Raw genomic sequence first — 19,929 nt, 5'->3', positions numbered from 1 at the left:
CTCTTTGCAGAGGTATTTCACAGATACCAGACACAAATAAACACAACTGTCAGCTCATCCACACAATCAGGGGTTGAACCTACTTCCACATCAACATTACAGCCATCTCCTGTCACAGAAGTGGTTCGAGACAGATTATCAAAACACTTTCTTCAAAGGGATTAACACAAACGCGGTTCTGACCGCGGCACTGGACTTTGGCTGAAGACGAAGGAGACCAAACCGTTCTTCATCCCTTCTTTCAAACCGTACAACTTTATTATGCAAAAGAACTACACATTAGAAAGACCATTTATAACACAGATATTTCTTTAAAAAAAAAACAGGATCCAGTAAATGATATACTGTCGATAACGGAAGTAACCCATGTATGCTTTCCAGTTACAAAGCTGGACATATTGATTATGCTATTTTCAGGCGAATCCATACCGCTGTGATGATTAATACAAGTCCTGTTTGTCAAAGATATGTTGGGGCTTTACAGGAGAAACCTTCAATGAGCACCTGTCTTTGGCCCGCAGGACAAGTGTAGTTCCACAATAGATCCTATGTGCCTCTTTACAGTACCAACCACAAACCAGGACCCTCCGACACAATAAATTATACAGCCTTTACAAGTAGAATGAAAGAAATGTCAGAATATTCAGAATATGGGCACTCTTCCTGCTTTGTTCATTGGAAAACATACAAGGATTTGTGTTCATGAGATGATTGAATAAACCATGATGAGTTCCCTGCATTATTAACTGCCGCTGACAACGTTTTATAACATGCCATACATTCTCATGACAGTATTTAAATTAAAGGCCAGTTCACTCTGATACATTCCAGTAGGGATCGACCCTGTCCGCCTTCTAAAAAGTCTACAAAGAATTTAATTTCACCAAATAACCCCCCCGCCCGTCCCACCCCAAAAAAGTTCCATTATTGTCATAATTACTGCGTTCAAGATAAGACATGAAGATTTGTTCAGAGGCTATACTATTAATAAAACTGATTGCATCATATCATTAAAGTGATTTAGGCATCTATTCACTTACAGACTGACTACGAGTTTGGCATTGACGGCTGACGTCTCTTTAATAAAATGCATGCACACACACACTTTCAGGGACTAACAGGTTCAGTTATTTGGCCTTTATCAAATGACTATGATACCGGTGCAGGCAATGAATTCACTCACTGCTGGAGACTCGAGTCAGGAGAAACAGGAGACTGTGACGACATGTATTCCTGTGGAACCACGTATTCGCAGTCAGACACATTTCCCTGCCTTTCGGGGACGCAGAAGACAGCTGCAGTACCTGTCAAAGACAGCTGTTCACGTGGAAGCTTTTAAAAAACGTGGTAAATACTCTGTAAATGTGCACATCCAGCTTGGCTCAGTTTGCCTGAGGGGCAAAGAAAGATCTTTTTCGTGTGAGATTTCTGCAGAGCTTTTCCTAAACGGCACAAAGCAGCCACTGTGTCAGACCTCCTCCAGCATCGGAGGGCAGGGAGGGCCCTTTTGTGTCGCGTTTCTCCGGCGTTTGTGTTTGGGGCCGACCCCGTGTGGCCTCCCCTGTTTAAGGATTCGGGGCACGGTTTCCCCTTTCTACATAGCCCCAGCGCTGAGAAACGTGGACCCAACATTTGCATGATAAAACAAGTTTCAAGTGATCTCATCAGTAAGCCCTGCGTACGACCGGCTGGATGGAGAACCCAAGTCACGTTGGGCAGTGTGTGTCCCTCACTGCTGAACCCGGTCCTGTCTGGTCCTGTCTGAGCCTACGGTAGCCTGGCACCTCAGTCTCCCCACCGCACACAGCGCTAGCGCGGTCCACCGTGGGAAAACATCATAGGCAACCCAGAATGTACCCTCCTCCTCTGTCCCTCCCCCCAAACAGCAGAGATATCTCACGTACATCGTCTCCTTTTAAGGTGGAAAATGCATGTACCAGAAGGATGGAGAGAAATACTACAATGATTAAAAATACCAAGATTTCATTTCCCCCCCCCCAAAAACAGTCTGTCATCGTGGGCGGTCATCTAAAATTATTCTCCAGCAGTTGCTTTTTCTAAAAACTGAATTGCTGTGGTTGACATGAAATGCAGAACAAAAACCAGAAAAAAAAAAACAACAACAACGAAAAACATTTTTGAAAAAGTTTAAAACCTAAAAAAAACAAACATAATGAGCCGTTTCCTCTGGGGTGGGGGTATACTGTCATAGTGGTTAATCTGGCTCTTCTTCCAGAAGGTTCCCTGTGACTCAGGCTGCCCTGCCCGGTCCAGAACGGAGGGGGAGGGGGTTGTGGAGAGGACAGGCGCAGCATCAACACCAAAACTCGCTAGATCTTCAGTTGGAGAGTCCCTAAAGGGGGCACTGAGGAGGGCGGGTAGCTCTCCAGTGCACAAACGTTCGTCGTTCCTCTTCTCACGCGTGACGTCATGTGTCCCACCCTGATGTGACAGAAAGGCTGGATGTAGTGTGTAATACCACAAGCCAACGGCCATCGCCCCATCAGCTCTGAGAGTCCGATGTGTGGCGTCTCCTGTTCCTTTAATTTCATACTGCAGGTTCACTTAAAAGGCAAAAACACAAAAAGGTGTCCAGTACATGATAATCTGTGTATTAATATGTGTGGCTATATATATATATATTTATACATTTATATAGATTAATGTGTACATCTGGAGGAGGGACTGCAATACATGCAGGGTGACGTCTCCCTGTGGTTCGATGTGGGCGGTGCCAGCTGACGGTCCCCTTGGCAACGCCGCCCCCCCTCCCCTCACCCCCAGACGCCTGTCGCAGGAGTGAGATAGCACAGGCGTGTCCGGAGGAGAGGGGCGGGGCGTCCTCAGACGGAGAACTCGGGCCCGCCCCGGCGCGGCCGGGTCATCAGCAGGCGCCGCAGACGGAGCCCGGCGAAGGGGTTGATCCAGAGGAGGGAGGGCTGGCCCCCGAACACGGTCTTCATCCCCTCCCACCGCACGCGACGCTCCCAGGTGGGCTTCTCGTTCTTCAGCCGCTCGATCTCCTGCAGGGCGGGGCCACAACCGGGTCAGAACCACACGCAGGTCAGAGCCACACACACAGAGCCACAACCGGGTCAGAACCACACAGGGGTTAGCACACACACACACACACACACACACACACACACACACACACACACAGAGCCACAACCGGGTCAGAACCACACACGGGTCAGAGCCACACACAGAGCCACAACCGGGTCAGAACCACACACGGGCCAGCACACACACACAGAGCCACAACCGGGTCAGAACCACACAGGGGTCAGCACACACACACACACAGAGAGCCACAACCGGGTCAGAACCACACAGGGGTCAGAGCCACACAGGGGTCAGAACCACACACAGAGCTACACACAGGTCAGAGCCACACATGGGTCAGGAACACAGGCTCCACACACACACACACGCGCACACACACGCGCGCACACACATGCGCGCACACACACACACACACACACAGGCTCCACACACGGGTGAGCACACATACAGAGCCACGCAGGTCAGTAACACAGCCGTCACTTTGAGCACAGAGCCCCCAGTTACTGCCCAGTCAGCACAGAATGTTCTCGTAATGTTACTGGAATGTTTTCTGAAAGCTTTAACATTGCCACTACATGGCAGCAACATTGTGGGAACGTTTTGCGTTAGGTGGGTTGACACCGCTCCTGGGCCTTGGGCCTGCATGAGCTTTGAACAGGAACAGTAATTTTCCAGGCCGTAAATCTGACCCGAAACCCTTTCAGCCAAGACAACCATTACATTTCACGTCTGGAGTGCTTTTTATGTTCATGAACATACCCCGCAACCCCAAGCAGCTTCTGCATCAATTTCAGATCTGATGTGGAACAATTCCTCCTGGCTTTCATCCGTTCAGCGGAACAGACTTTACTGTCGCAATCCGGGTTTATGACAAGTGTTTAAATTAAATTGAGTTCAATACAAAAACTGCAAGCCTCAGGTCCTTTTCAAGAAAAAAATGGAATAACGGCCTCTGCAATACGACAACACGTTCTGCAGAAAGGCAATGACAGAAAAATCGCATACATTTAAGTAGGTTATTTGACACTTCACTAATAATCACCTCCAACAGATACTGAGCTACAACTGCTCCCAGAAGAGCTTTTCAAACAAAATGACAAAGCAAAACTAAACAAAAGTCGGCTTTGCTGTTATGCAACTACAACAAGCCTGGAAAATATAGAGAGGTGCAGCAGGAAGTAGGCTGACCCACAGCTCAGGGCTCACTGGAACTTAACCTTCCCAGAGTGCACTGCTTCCTCCTCCCTGTCAGTCACGATGTTGTCTCCATGGAGACCATACCTCTGTGTTGGATTTTTTTGAACTATATTTTGATCTGTTTCTAATTTCAGTTTGTTCAAAAAGTAGTAGTTTTTTTTTTTTTCACTGAGGTGCCGTAAATCAGCCAAAAGACGGCCTGAGACAAAGGTGTCGAGAGCCATCGGAAATTATACTACGAGAAAAGTAATTGATCTAGCCAGGACGGAACCACGTAAAAGTATGAATGTAAAGACTCTTTTGTCTGAGGGAGCAGTGAATTATCACATGCAAGAGGCCTTTCATCCTGGCTAGCCCAATGGTAGAGAAATTATAGCCCGTAACCAAGGTTCAAGCCTCGGTAAGATCTGGTGGGCCCTTGACCAAGGCCCTTAAACCTGCATTACTCCAGGGGGGGATTTTCCCCTGCTTAGTCCTATCAAGTGGCCTTAAATAAAAGCATCAGCTATATAATAAATTCTCATTATTTATTACCCCACAGGGAATGACAGGGAGCCAGTGCATCCATAGATAAGGAAGGACTTCAGCTCCTCAATGAGGCAGCGTTGGTAAATGGCGAGTATTTATGCGGCATATTTATATTTTCATCTCCAGCCCTGCTTGTGACGTAGGTTTATGTGAGCATGTATGTGGCTTTTAAGGATAAATGAATTTGCTCTCCACAAAATTACGGTCATTTATGCGTAAGCAGCTGCTTCTGTTTACAGCCAGATATTTTATTTATTTAAACTCAACCCTGAATATTTCTGGTGAATCACACTGCTGGGAAAAGAGCAGCCAGAGAGCACTCAGAAAAAACACACACTCAACAAACAGATAAAGATGCACTCCGCTTTCACAAAGAAATTAAACCGGTAATCTTCCCGAATGACCTTGCTAGCACAATGTTCATTCTTAACTTCTGTGAATGTCTTTCAGTGTTAGAAACCTGGATTTTTGAAATTCTTTGCATCTGCCTGGAGACGTACCTGCGTCACCTTCAAAACACCCATTAATAATTCAATTTGACTTGAAGTAGCAAAAAGCCTCCGAGTTTAAGCGTGTCAGCACACAAGGGGAAATCTTTTCGGCAGCCTATTTCTAGAGACCGAACAACCGAGGCGTTTCTGAGAGCAGTCCAGGCCCTGCAGAGACTCCACTGGTGTGCGACGCTAACGCTAATGCTAACGCTACTCCACCGGGGTGTGACGCTAACACTAATGCTAACGCTACTCCACCAGGGTGCAACGCTAACACTAATGCTAACGCTACTCCACCGGGGAGTGACACTAATGCTAATGCTAACACTATTCCACCGGGGGGCAATGCTAATGCTAACGCCACTCCAATGGGGTCCAGCACTAACACCAATACTCCACAGGCCCTCCCCACTGATTACAGCCTTGTGTCCAGATAACATCTGGACTCTGCTCTTTTTAAACGGGGTGCAGCTGTCACTGTGTGGGGGTGTGGGAGCAGGTGAAAGGCAGAGGAGACCCAGCACCCATCTCAGACGCGATGACTCATCTCTTCGGTATACACTCGTGCAACACACCAGCTGCCCAGACTGTCTGCAACTTTCAATCCCATTCTTTTCAACTCTGTCCAGAGCGACCCTGAAAATGGGCAGCCTGTAGCTTAGTGGCTAAGGCACACGACAGGGACCCAGAGGGTTGCCGGTTCTAGCCCCGATGTAGCCAGGATAATATCTGCACAGTTGCTGGGCCCTTGAGTAAGGCCCAGCCACATTGCTCCAGGGGAGATTTTTTTATATTTTTTAGTTCATTTTATTCCCTTGGAAACGCTGAAGACATTATTATACTCATAAACAGTATGACCAGAAATTACATTACATTACATTAATGGCATTTGGCAGACACTCTTATCCAGAGCGACATACAGCTTATTAGACTAAGCAGGAGACAATCATCCCCTGGAGCAATGCAGGGTTAAGGGCCTTGCTCAAGGGCCCAACAGCTGTGCTGATCTTATTGTGGCTACACTGGGAACCACCAACCTTGGGGTCCCAGTCATGTACCTTAACCACTACACTACAGGCCGCCTGTGATCAGGTGCCACCAGCTAATAATAACACCACAGCCAGTGGTATATAGTTAATATGACACTGTCTGCTCACAGACTCAGCCTGATCACTCTGCTTCCACTGCTGAAGAGCAGTCTCTCTCGTCAGTTATGCCCTGATGTTGAAACATCCTTTTCGGTTAAAAAGCTCCCCTCTGCAGTCACAGGGTGGCCCAATATATTGTGCAATTTACCGCTCCGACTGCAAAGCGTTTCCTGCCAAATGCAAACCAAAGAGAAGAATATGTGTAGCTCACAACGAAATGTAACAATATAACAAGAAATATAACAAGCTCATGATAAAATGACCCAAGGCAGAGAATAGATCCACATTATAAACTGCAGATTTCTGGAATTCCATAATCACCAATGACATGGTCTAATTCCCTACCCCTACTGTAAAAATACAATGAAATAACTATCAATCACTCAATCAATCAGAATAACTCAATATCACTATGAATATTCTCCAGTTCTGTGATACACAGGGAGAAAATGCAAACTCCACACAGAGAGGCCCCGGCCGACGGGGATTCGAACCCAGGACCTTCTTGCTGTGAGGCGGCAGTGCTACCCACTGCACAATCCGTGCCGCCAAGGCATTTTTCATTTACAGAACCTCGAGTGTAAATAACACACACCAATAACAGGAAAAATCCACAGTCACTGTTTGTCTTCTGGACAAATAGGAAAGGGTAGGGTCCGTTCTGTACAGCTGAGAGCCATAGGCGGTGCAATAGGATGAACTTGCTCATTTGTCGTTCCGGGCTTTGAATTACAGCCAATGAACATTGTTACACAATTCATTTCCTGAATTAATTATAGTCTGTTAGCAGCCTGATGAGTAATAAAACCCACATTTACATCCTGTGTGTTTCTCGTTAAGACAGAACTATGATAGAATATGTTTCTGTGCCTCACAGTTGCAGTGTTGCCACTCAGTTTGAACCACATACACTGTGACCGTAAAACACAGACTGCTGCTCACTACCTATCACCAAGTATGAGCTGACAGACTTGCTCACGTACACACACACACACACACACACACACACACACATATATACACATACACACACACACACATATATACACATACACACACACACACACATATGTACACATACACACACACTCACACACACATATACAGACATACACACACACATATATGCATATACATGCATATATACACACACACACACACACACACACACATATATACACATACACACACACACACACACACACACACACACACACACACACACATATGTACACATACACACACACACACATATACATATACATGTATATATACATACACACACACACAGTCGATACATAAAACAGTGAAGTCGACGACAAAATTCTTGTTGCCTGGTAACTGGAGGTGTGTTGTTTTTCTGTCTCTGTAGTTACCAGAGCTCTCGTAGGCCTATTGAAAGCTCATATGTACAAAAACTTCAGAAAGTATTCAGACCCGTTCACTTTTTTGCACACTTCACTGTGTTGTACATTTCATTTTAAATGGATAAAATAGCCAGCTTTGCCCATCAGTTTACACTCAATATCCCAAAATGACAAAGTGAAAACATGCTTTGAGAATGCTTTCATTTATATAAAAACTAAGGGGTCTGAATACTTTCTGAAGCCACTGTACATGTTCCAGGACAGGAGTGCCTGCTGAATCAGTGAAATGTGACATACAGAGGTCTTGAGCAGGCCTGGGTCTAGGACAATGGCCTAGGCCTTGTTTTTGCCTTAATATCAGCAATCAATTCAGAAGCAAGAAACCAGGTGAGTTAACTGTGTAATTCACTGTTTTAATTGATCAATTAAGTGCCGAGTCCCCTGTTGGCAGGCCGCGTTGGCGGAGAGCCCAGAACTCACCGTTTCGTCGTTGCAGATGGAGTGGATCTGGGTGCCGAACATGACGGCAGTGAAGGTGAGGAAGAGGAGGCCCTCCAGACAGAGGAAGATCATGAGCATCACAGCGACCGGCGGGGAGAAGTCACTGCACTCTGCGACAGCGGAGAGACGTCATTACAGCACCACCATTTCAGATTGACATATTCATCCAAAGCCACATACATTACATTACATTACCTTACATTACGTTACAGGCATTTCGCAGACGCTCTTATCCATATCCAAAGCGACGTACAACGAAGTGCAGACCGAACACATACAATATGGTGACTGGAACAACACAGTTCAGTGACCGTCGTGATCGCTAAGTCTAGTTCACAGGCTAAATGTACGGCAGTGCTAATCAAAATGCAGCAAGGCGCTAATAGCTAGTCAAACTGCAGGGATGTGCTAATCCCAATCAAACTGTGGCGCTGTGCAAATCACTAATCAAACGGTGGCACTGCGCTAATTGCCATAGAAACTGCAGCAATGTGCTAATCACTAATCAAACTGTGCTGTGCTAATCGCTAATGAAACTGCAGTGCTGCAATACTCGCTATTGAGAGTAACAGTGGCTCAAATCAAACTACAGGCAAGCGCTAATCAAAATGCAGCTATACGCTAATCGCTAATCAAACTGCCAAAATGTGCTAATTGCGAATCAAACCGTGGCACTGCGCTGATTGCTAAGCGCACAGTGCTGCTGCGCTAACCAAACTGCAGCACTAATGAAAGCACAGCTCTGTGCTACTCAAACGGCGGCGCGTCGTCAAACCTTCCTGCGTCTCGGAGCCATTACTCTCTCCAACGACTCGGCCACGCCGCTCACCGGAGCCGTAAAGGCCCTTTACGACATCGCGATCCGCACGCATAAACTTTACGAGTCGCACATCAGCAAAATACAGGAGTAGCCACAGTCCACCAAAGTAACTGTTCCGGGCGAGAGAGAGGAGACTGCCGCCATCACTATCGGTCCCTGGCCTGGCCAATGGGCTGGAGAGGAGGACAGCACACCCCACTCCACATGCCCATGGCAGGGTCTCATTCACACTCAGCAGCGTGACGCCAGACCTCCGCACAGGTCACACACAGGTCACACACGTCACACACACAGGTCACACACACCACCACACAGGTCACACACACCGGTCACACACACCACCACACAGGTGACACACACACCGGTCACACACACCACCACACCGGTCACACACACCTCCGCTGTCAATCAAGGGTGAGGGACACCTACCGCTCCACTGAACTTTGACACAGGTGAAAAACTGGAACCCACTCAGGACCAGGGCATGGGTGGAGATCAGGGCTATATACATCTGCAATGAGAGAGAGAGGGAGAGAGAGAGGGAGAGGGAGAGGGAGAGAGAGAGAGAGAGAGAGAGAGAGAGAGAGAGAGAGAGAGAGAGGGACAGGGAGAGAGAGAGGGAGAGTGAGAGTGAGGGAGAGTGAGAGAGAGGGAGAGGGAGGGGGGAGAGAGAGGGAGAGGGAGAGGGAGGGGGGAGAGAGAGGGAGAGGGACGGGGAGAGAGAGAGGGAGGGGGGAGAGAGAGGGAGAGGGAGGGGGGAGAGAGAGGGAGAGAGAATGAGAGATTCATTCTTAGCATTGTCATACTCAGTGTTTGACTTCGGCCAATTTATGTTGGCATTTTTTTCTCTGTCTTTCTTCCGTGCGCACCGCTCCACTGTTCCTCCAAGGCCTCGTTAGTTAGCGTCAAAAAGACAAAGAGAGTGGGGCTGGGGAAATGAGAACGTACACCGTACCCCAGTTTGCTGCACAGAAAAAAGGCAGCGATGGGCAGCGTTACTGGGAGAGCAGTGTCTGCCTCTCGTGGGTTATTCTTGTTTTCCACATTTCCATATAAAAATATGATTGTGAGTCCACCAGCCACCAAATAACCTGCTTTTCAAAGGCAGTCTGAAATCCGCAGGTTATTTATCAGACGGCGAAAGAATATATTATGCAGCAAATGCCTTTGACTGCTCAAAACAAAAGTACTGGCTGGACTCATATGAGAAAGTAAATGAATAAGCTACATTTCATTCAGGGACATTAAAGCCCAGTCTACAGAAACTTGAGACAAGACGAGGGGGTAAGGTAGAAAGTCAAAAGTGGGGTGTACTGTCCAGTTTTAGAACTGCTCTCGTCGGCTAGCTTCCGGAACGGACCATGTCAAGTCTCGTCTGAAGTTGACCGTTCGTTGTACACTGGGTTTTAGAAGCAGCATATCAGAAGCTGGTGCACAGCAGGGGGGGATTTTGAACGAAAGGAGTCTGATCAATTTATGTTATGTTGCTAAAAAAATCACGGTACCACTCGACTAGAGGCTGTCCCCTCATGACGGAAGAGTTTCACTTACAGTGAAGAGCACAAAGAACCTCTGGTTGTTCTCTCCCACACAGTTGTTGACCCAGGGACAGTGGTGATCCATCTTCCGGATGCATCTCTTACAAATACTGTGGAGGGGGAGATAGAACAGAAGAAGATAAACTTTACTGAACCCCGTGGGGTAATTCATCCTCTGCATTTGACCCATCCAAGCTACTCCAAAGCAGTGGGCAGCCACAGTGCAGCGCCTGGGGAGCAATGTGGGGTTAAGGGCCTCGCTCAAGGGCCCAACGGCTGTGCAGAGCGTATCGTGGCTACACCAGGGCCTGAACCACCGACCTTCCGGGTCCCAGTCATGTACCTTAGGCACGACTGTCCCAGAGTTGTACCACGGTCACGGGTGAAGAACACACAAAACGTCATGGAGGTTAGTGGATTCCCAGCTCAGCGCCTTGCTGTCACTGAACTTCTCTGGGCGAGGAAGGCATTACTCCATATGTGATGAGGAGAGGAACAGATGTCGCAACTGCAAGTCTGGCAGATTGACTTTATGAGAAAATAACCCTCTACCAACACAGCTGTAAGATTTCCCTATTCAACTCTCTGCAGACCGAAACAGAAAACAAACACGCCTTGACAATAAATATTTACAAAAACCTTTCACATATTACATTATTACATTATTGGCAGCTGGCAGACTCTCTTATCCAGAGCGACGTACAGTTGATTAGACTAAGCAGGAGACAATCCTCCCCTGGAGCAATGCAGGGTTAAGGGCCTTGCTCAAGGGCCCAACGGCTGTGCGGATCTTATTGTGGCTACACCGGGATTAGAACCACCGACCCTATGTGACCCAGTCATTTACCTTAACCACTACGCTACAAGCCGCCCCACATATATATTATTATTTAGCAGATGCTTTTATCCAAAGTGACTTACACTTGACTTGATTAGACTAAGCAGGGGCCAATCCCCCCTGGAGCACTTCCAACATCATATCACACTTTTAACAGACACTTTTATCCAAAGCAATAGTTGATTAAACTAAGCAGGGGACAATCCTCCCTGGAGCAATGCAAGGTTAGTGGCCTTGCTCAAGGGCCCAACAGCTGTGCTGATCTTATTGTGGCTACAGTGGGGCTTGAACCACCAACCTTCCGGGTCCCAGTCATGTACCTTGGCCACTCAGCTACAGACTGCCCATTTTGACAGTTTCACAAAACAAATGTTTTCATCTTCTCTTATGTACGTGATTCAAGCTTCACCTTTTTATTAAATACAGTTGGAGTCGAAAGCATGAAATGGACACTAGATTCGATCCACGTCTTGTTTCCGCAAAGATGGGTTTCACAAATCTCTCCCCGTTAAATAAACGTTCAGGTTTCATGTTGGAATTTAGGTTATGCTACTGCTCCATGCTGTGTCAGCCAAAGGTTCGCTCAAGCATTATAAGCATTTGAAACATATTCACGTTTATGTAACCTTCCGTTTTCACCGTACGATTTAGGTCATACTTCCAACCCATGCTGTGTCAGCTCAACAATATGCTGAAGATTACAAGTGTTTGAAATACATCTGGCAGACGCTTTCCAAAGGGACAGACGATAACTGCATACCAAAGGTCTTTGGAAGAACGACCGAACACAGGTCAGATAAGGTACAATTTGCATAGAGTATCAGTTATCCATCGCCATTATATTATTGGCATTTAGCAGATGCTCTTATCCAGAGCGACGTACAGTTCATTAGACCAAGCAGGAAACAGCCCCCCCCCCCAGTCATTGGCATTAGAATGCTTTGTTTCAACACAAAACGCAGTGTAAATAATTGAGCGTACTTCCACACTCTGATCCAGTGCATTCTCTCAAATTTGTAACAGGATGTCACCATACATCTCAGATCCCTATAATAGAGGTTGGAAAAGGTAGAAACAGGTTTTGGAAGCATCCCAGGAACTCGGAATATCATTACATCTTTGCATAAAAAAGAAGAATTTGGTACACATCGGATGTTGGAAACTTTATCGCCAGAATTTTATCTGAATCCTACCCAGTGAACATGGCAAATTTGGATGCAATCAATTACAATTTCATTGAAAGATGCAATGATATTCCAAACAAAGTTCCTGTGGGTATGCTAGTAGCCAACTGTGGTATGCTAGTTGGCAAGTTGATGTAATCTTCAAGGCTTCAAGCTGTATCTATGTGATCACGCTAGGACTCGGAACAGCACTTTCCTCTAGGGTCCTCATCACACACCCTGGGTTCAATTTGCACTTCATGGTATGTCGCTCTGGAAACATGTAATGTTATGTAATGTAATGTAATGCTTATCTAACCTGTTTCTACCTATTCCTCCCTGTATTATAAGGATCTGAGAGGTATGGTGTCATCCTGTTACAAACGGTAAAATCTGACTCTCTGAAGACACATCGGTGTGTCGGGCCTTCCCAGTGACAAGAGCACAGGGCCACAGCTCACAGGCCTTCCATGTCATTACGCAGATCAGATCGGGCTCAAACGAAACACGTCTCGGCACTTCAGACCACAGCAGACGCTGGGTGATCACACCGCACCAGTGGTCCTCACTCCTGGTCCTGGAGAGCCGCAGGGTGTGCTGGTTTCGGTTTTCGCCCTTATTATCAGCAACCCAGCCGGCGGCCATCTTGTTACCTGCAGTGGTGGGCTCTCTCGGGCTTGATGCTGCAGCACTTGGGGCACTTGTAGATGACCTCGCCCGGCTTGAGCTGCAGGCTGTCCATGTACTCCTTAGTGGCGTTGCCCTTAGGTACCGCCCCCTGTGGATACAAGCACGGGCACAGTCAGCCAGGGGAGGGAGGGAGAGAGAGAGAAAGGGAGAGAGGGAGAGAGAGAGAAAGGGAGAGGGAGAGGGAGAGGGAGAAAGAAGGAGGGATGGATGGAGAGAGGGAGAGAGAGGAAAGGGAGAGAGAGAGAGACTTTCTTTTTGACGTCCTTTAATGAACATGTCATTAACCCACCACACCTACATGTTTGATATTAGTTCAGGAGGTAAGGGCAGTTGTCTGGCAGTTGGAGGGTTGCCGGTTCGATCCCGCCCTGGGTGTATCGAAGTGTCCCTGAACAAGAAACCTAACCCCCAAATGCTCCTGACGAGCATTGCATGGCATGGCAGCCAATCTCCGTGAGTGTGTGTCTGAATGGGTGAAGCATGAATTGTACAGCACTTTTGATAAAGGCACTATATAAATTCCAGGCATTTACCATTTACCCCCCGCCCCCAAACAGAAAGTCCTGAGAGAGAGAGAGAGAGAGGGAGAGAGGGATGGAGAGGGTAAGAGAGGGAGAGGGAGAGGGAGAGAGAAGGAGAGAGAGGGAGCGAGAGAAAGAGTGAGACAGAGGGACCGAGAGAATGTGCGGACACACAGAGAAATGGGAGCACACAGAGGGGTCAAAGGGAAAGGGAAGATAAAGATAGGAGAGATGGAGGAGAGAGAGAATAGGGGCGGACAGATTTAGTAGTCAGAGCAGAAAGAAAGGACAGAGAGGAGAGAAAACAGATGAGAGAAAAGATAAAAAAGGGGAGACAAAGTGAGGACAGAACGAGTGCACGGAGAGTGTGGAGAGAGGGAGAGGACAGGGAGCTGACATATGAGCCTGTCCACACCAAGAACTATAAACACAACTATAACTACGTCAACATCCACAGTGATGAACCATAACCTTCTGCAAACAGCCTCTCGGCTGTGTCATCCGCCATCTTGAATGTGACGCCCTGTAAATTTGGCATTCTACCCGGATTTTGATTGGTTGCTTGTGTTTTATCGTTCATGCGGCCAAGCGATTTTTAAAACTACATATTCATAGTTACGGTTATAGTTCTGCCAGCTCCAGTGCTGTAAAACTCAGTGAAATGCTGATGAGGTCTTTCTCGGCTTCAGGCCATGGCCCGCCCTGTCGGCGGGTTATTTCCTCATAGCTGACTCGTTCAAAGGGCGTTCCGTAATCACCTCCTCCTCTCACTGTTATCTCAGCCTACACCACGCTCCAAACCCTGCCTCTGACCCCCGCCTCCAGCCACACCACGCTCCAAACCCCGCCTCTAACCCCGCCTCCAGCCACACCACGCTCCAAACCCCGCCTCTAACTCCACTTCCAACTCCACCCCTAACCCCACCTCTTCCCCCAGGCTCCCCCTCCTCCCCCCGGCCCCGCCCCCGGGCTGTCACTCACCGGGTCGGTGAGCATGGTGCGCAGGTGTGCGGTGAGTGCCAGCAGGGCCAGGCAGTTGAAGGCCACGCCGTTGACCAGGGCGTACCAGAAGCTCTTGGAGGGCAGCAGCATGACGAAGGTCACCACAAAGTCAGCGTAGAGCACCAGGAACCAGGTCATGAAGGCACACACCATGCCACAGCCGTCCTGGATGAACCACACCCGCTCCCCCTCGCCCGGGCCCCCGCCCTCCAGATCCTCCTCCGCCCCCAGGAGGGGGTGGTGCTGCTCCACATCCCGCAACCGGTGGCCTGAAGATTGCATTCTACCCTGAGAGAGGGAGCGAGAAGGAAGTAGAGGGAAGGAGGGAGGAAGGAGGAAGAGAGAAATATTCAGAGCTCTTCAAACAACTCACAAATCTGCACAGGGGATAAAGGAAGTCACCAGAGAGGCAATGAAAGAGTAACAGTGAGGTAATACTGGTTGTCCATCAACTGCAGCTCTCTGGGGGTCTTCAGGAGGGGAGGGGGAGGGAAGGAGTTTTGGGAGAACAGGCAGGCGGGTAAGGTGGGGGCTGGAGTTCTGGGAGAGCTCCAGGATGGCACTGTGCAGACCAGAGAGCCCTTTGGCATAGCTCAACACGACACTATTGAACTAGTACACTTTGCATAGCGCACCACTGCAGGCTGAGAGAGCCATGGGCAGGGTAGGAGCAGGGAAGGGGCAGGGTAGGGGCAGGGTAGGAGCAGGGTAGGGGCAGGAAAGGGGCAGGGAAGGGGCAGGAAAGGGGCAGGGAAGGGGCAGGGTAGGGGCAGGGTAGGGGCAGGGTAGGAGCAGGGTAGGAGCAGGGTAGGGGCAGGGAAGGGGCAGGGAAGGGGCAGGGTAGGGGCAGGGAAGGAGCAGGGAATCCACCACGGACACAGGGCTCTTTGCGATCCCTTATTTATCCCATCTCCTTGTTCCAGGTGGGGATGGTTTCTGGAGCAGCGCAGCAGAGATGGGAGAGTTGATATATGGAGACAGGCCCAGACGGAGCAGACACGGTGAGTACAGCTCGCCGGCCTGAAGACGCGGTGATTTACGGGGGCTCCCGGCTGCAGCAGCAGTGCTGTCGGGTTAATGAAGATCTGCGCGAGGGCGTTTAGTGACACTAACCTCCAGCGAGGCAGCGCAGCCGTCACATAAAACACACACACGTCACACGGGAAAACAAACTCACAGACGCCACCTGTGCTGTTCACTGGACCCAACCGTCAGCATCAATCTCCATGACTTTCACACTGCTCTCTCACTCTCTCTCTCTCATGACTTTCACACTGCCCTCTCCCTCTCTCCCTCTCTCTCCCTCTCCCTCCCTCTCCCTCTCTCTCTCTCTCCCTCTCTCTCATGACTTTCACACTGCCCACTGCCCTCTCCCTCTCTCCCTCTCTCTCCCTCCTTCTCTCTCTCATGACTTTCACACTGCTCTCTCTCCCTCTCCCTCTCTCTTTCTCCCCCCCTCTCATTCACCCAGTCATACACACACTCGCACACCAACGGGGGTTGGCTGCCATGCAAGGCACCAACCAGCTCATCAGGAGCAATTTGGGGTTTGGTGTCTTACTCAGGGACACTTCGACACACACAGGTCGGGATCGAACCGACAACCCTCCAACTGCCAGTCAGCTGCTCTGCCGTCTAATGTCACCCCTTAGCTATGCGCCACTCAAGCTAAAAAATACAGCACTCAAGCCAAAAAGAAATGAAGCTCATGAAAATGTGCTTTGCCTGTATCCACGGTGCCCGACAGTCAGTGGACGTGCTGCCTCCGAGGCGGTAGATCGCTGTGCATCTTTCGTCTCTGCAGACCATCTGCACTCTGAGAGTTTCACTTGGGATCCATAAAGCGTGAGATCAACCGTCTCCTTTCACACCAACATCTGCCAATAAGTTTTGTTCACACATTACACAACTCACTTCAATAAATCATACTGCCGATCAAAGCCTGCTGTCCTTTCTTCACAAAATACGGGAACGATAACAGTTGAAAATGATGTGAAAATGCATAGTTTTATCCAATCACAAGGGGGGGGGGGGGGGGGGGCAGCACCTCAGGGAAAACCCTGAGAGTGCAGCGATGCACTGGAACCTCCAGCAGCCTGAACAGTGAACAGTGAAGCGCAGAGTAAAAAACCCAAAATGGTGGCCGTGTTGAGATAGCACACACAGCTAAGGCTGGTGAGCAGGACACATGTGGTCTGTCATGTGGTGAAATGCCAAATGAAAACAGAAACCAACAACGATGTTGCAATGCTGCCAGCCCTATTTCACACGCACAGTGTCTTTACTCAGTAGCATCTAATGAAATCAGACTCGAAGCCCGCTTTTCTGTTGTGGACACACGGAGAAAATGACACATGGATAAAACGAATAGATAAAAAAGGTGTTCTCTGGACTACTTAAGCTGAAGAAGCCATATGAATAAACACATCTCTCACTCTCTCTCACACACACACACACACACACACATTTACTAAGTGAGAAAAAATAACTTGGGTTCAGGTGAGGGATGTTTGCGTGCGTTTATACAAGTATCAGAAAATAAACAAACACATTCCCATAAGCACAATGTCCAAAAAAAAAACCTATCCACAGGCCCAGTCTGGAATCCTACATACACTGGCTCTCAATGCAAACAAAGCTCTGAGTTTGCAAATGAGCCACATCTCCTCCCTTTGAGCTGTGAAACAAAATGGCTGCCGACCCCTCATCGACAGCGATAAGAGTGTGCAAGGTGCCACGCCCCAACCACTGCATTCTGAACAAGCTGCAATCTGTGTATATACAAGGAGGCCTGCCTTACTCTGAATTAACAGGGCGACCTTGATAGAACAGGAGCAAAGTCCGTCTTAAACGCACCCATGAAAAACCCTGTTAAGCGTGTGATAGGATAAGAGGCATGATGGCTCACACACTCAAAGTGCAAGTCGCTGGGCTCATTCCAATCTCTAATTTCTCCGTTTTCCTTTTCTTTTCTCATTCACTTGCTCCGACCCCAACCCATCAGGAGAGGACAGGAAAAGATGAAAGAAAAAGAAGTGAAGACACTGTGAACACACAGGTCAGTTACAGACATGGCAGATGGGGAGAGGTGGATCCACAGGTCAGTTACAGACATGGCAGATGGGGAGAGGTGGATCCACAGGTCAGTTACAGACATGGCAGATGGGGAGAGGTGGATCCACAGGTCAGTTACAGACATGGCAGATGGGGAGAAGTGGATCCACAGGTCGATCATTTATACGTCAGACTTTCCGAAAAGATACTTCTGCAAAGGATGCGCTGATGCTTCAAAGGAAAGATTGGGAGTTCCTAGCTTCTCTACTTGCTCCTGCAAGCAAGATGGTGGACCATGATCAATTTCCAGGTCAAGAGCAAGGAAAGGAAAAGTGTAGAGAAAAATAAGCAATTGGAATGAGCCCACTGTATTTTGTTAATTTCTCAGGCAGGTTAAGCACCTGTAGTGGCCAGCAGAGGATGGGCTCCCCCCATAGCTGGGTTCCTCCTGAGATGTCTTCCCATCGGGGAGTTCTTTCTCACCACTCGGGAGTTGTTTACCTCATATGCTCAGGGCTGATATTTTCCCCTCTGTAAAGCAGCTTTGGGACAGTCTGCTGTGAAAAGCGCTAAACAAATAAAATTGAATTGAATTGAATTGAGAAGTGGCTTTATTCAGCTATATCTCATAAAGGTGAGCAATGCTTGCGTTTAGGTGCATTACAAAAGCCTGTATCCACACTGACTCACAGACAGTAAGTGCAGACAGGAGAGAGGAGACAGGAGACGGGGACAGAGGGAGAGAGGGAGGGAGCAGAGAGAGGAGAGAGAGGAGAGAGGGAGGGAGCAGAGAGAGGAGAGAGAGGAGAGAGGGAGAGAGGAGAGAGAGGAGAGAGGGAGGGAGGAGAGAGAGGAGAGAGGTAGGGAGGAGAGAAGGAGCGAGGAGAGAGAGGAGCGAGAGGAGACAGGGAGAGAGGAGAGAGAGGAGCGAGAGGAGACAGGGAGAGAGGAGAGAGGAGACGGGGAGAGAAGGAGAGAGGAGAGAGGGAGAGAAGAGACAGGGAGCGAGGAGGGAGGAGGGAGAGAGGAGGTGAGAGGGAGAGAAGAGGGAGGAGAGAGATGAGAGAAAAGAGAGAGAGGAGAGATGAGAGAGGGCTTCAGCCCAGGGACTGCGTCACACAGTCACCAAACCGATAAGGATACAGTGTACATCTCCAGGCTGCACCGGATAAGCCCACCGCTGTAACCAGATACCATCACCCTGGATCAGGCAGTGTGGAGGCAGACCTGGCGGGGGGGAAGACTGACCACGAGCTGCACAGCCATATTCATTCAGGCTTACAGGGGGAAACTTCAATGCTGAGATTTTCAATGATGCCATTATCCATCCGTGAATTCAATTCTGAGTCCAATTTAAGCAGTTTTCCTTTTGATGAGCTGCTGTTATGACACGAAAATGTAGACTTAGGCAGTTTTCGTTTCAAGTGCCCTTTCTATAAACCCGTGCTCATAAACCCGAGAAGGCTGGGACTTCCTCCGTCTCCAAATTATCCTCTCTGTGCCACAGGAGACCAGAGATAAACACACACACATACATACACATATATAAACACAAACACATATACACACACACACATATATAAACACAAACACATGTACATATATATATATATATATATATATATATATATATATATATATATATATATAGATATATATATATATATATACACATATGCACGCACGCACATACATGGACACAGACACACACACACACAGATACACAGACAGACAGAGACACACACACAGAGACACACACACACACACACACACACACACACACAGACACACACACAGGCAGGCAGACAGACAAACACACACACACACACACACACACTGACCAAAATCATGCCTGACAGCAGGCATTTTGAGGAGGAGGCTGTCGAAGTGAGGTCTCTGTTCTAGAGAGAGGGAAAGTGACATTTCAATCTCTGCTCTGCTGGCAGTGACTGCAAACTCCCGCTCCAGCTGGGGGGCAGACAGTGCCCTAAACACACAGCCCTGT

General features: G+C 48.4%; 1 protein-coding gene across 1 annotated transcript in view; it reads right to left on the bottom strand.

Moving 5' to 3' along the window:
* Positions 1-236: 236 nt before the first annotated feature.
* zdhhc7 (zinc finger DHHC-type palmitoyltransferase 7) overlaps positions 237-19,929 on the bottom strand; it is a 29,044-nt gene continuing 9,351 nt past the window's right edge. Inside the window, exons 3-8 of the mRNA XM_061221819.1 lie at positions 14,850-15,158; positions 13,311-13,435; positions 10,670-10,766; positions 9,548-9,629; positions 8,278-8,408; positions 237-3,023 (exon numbers count right to left, since the gene is read on the bottom strand). Coding sequence (XP_061077803.1) covers positions 2,844-3,023; positions 8,278-8,408; positions 9,548-9,629; positions 10,670-10,766; positions 13,311-13,435; positions 14,850-15,152 — 918 coding nt within the window. The 5' untranslated portion in view covers positions 15,153-15,158 and the 3' untranslated portion in view covers positions 237-2,843. The remainder of the gene's footprint in view (positions 3,024-8,277; positions 8,409-9,547; positions 9,630-10,669; positions 10,767-13,310; positions 13,436-14,849; positions 15,159-19,929) is intronic.

Source organism: Conger conger, chromosome 15 (assembly GCF_963514075.1).
Source record: "Conger conger chromosome 15, fConCon1.1, whole genome shotgun sequence".
NCBI lineage: Eukaryota > Metazoa > Chordata > Actinopteri > Anguilliformes > Congridae > Conger > Conger conger.
This window is presented reverse-complemented; position numbering and strand designations above follow the sequence as displayed.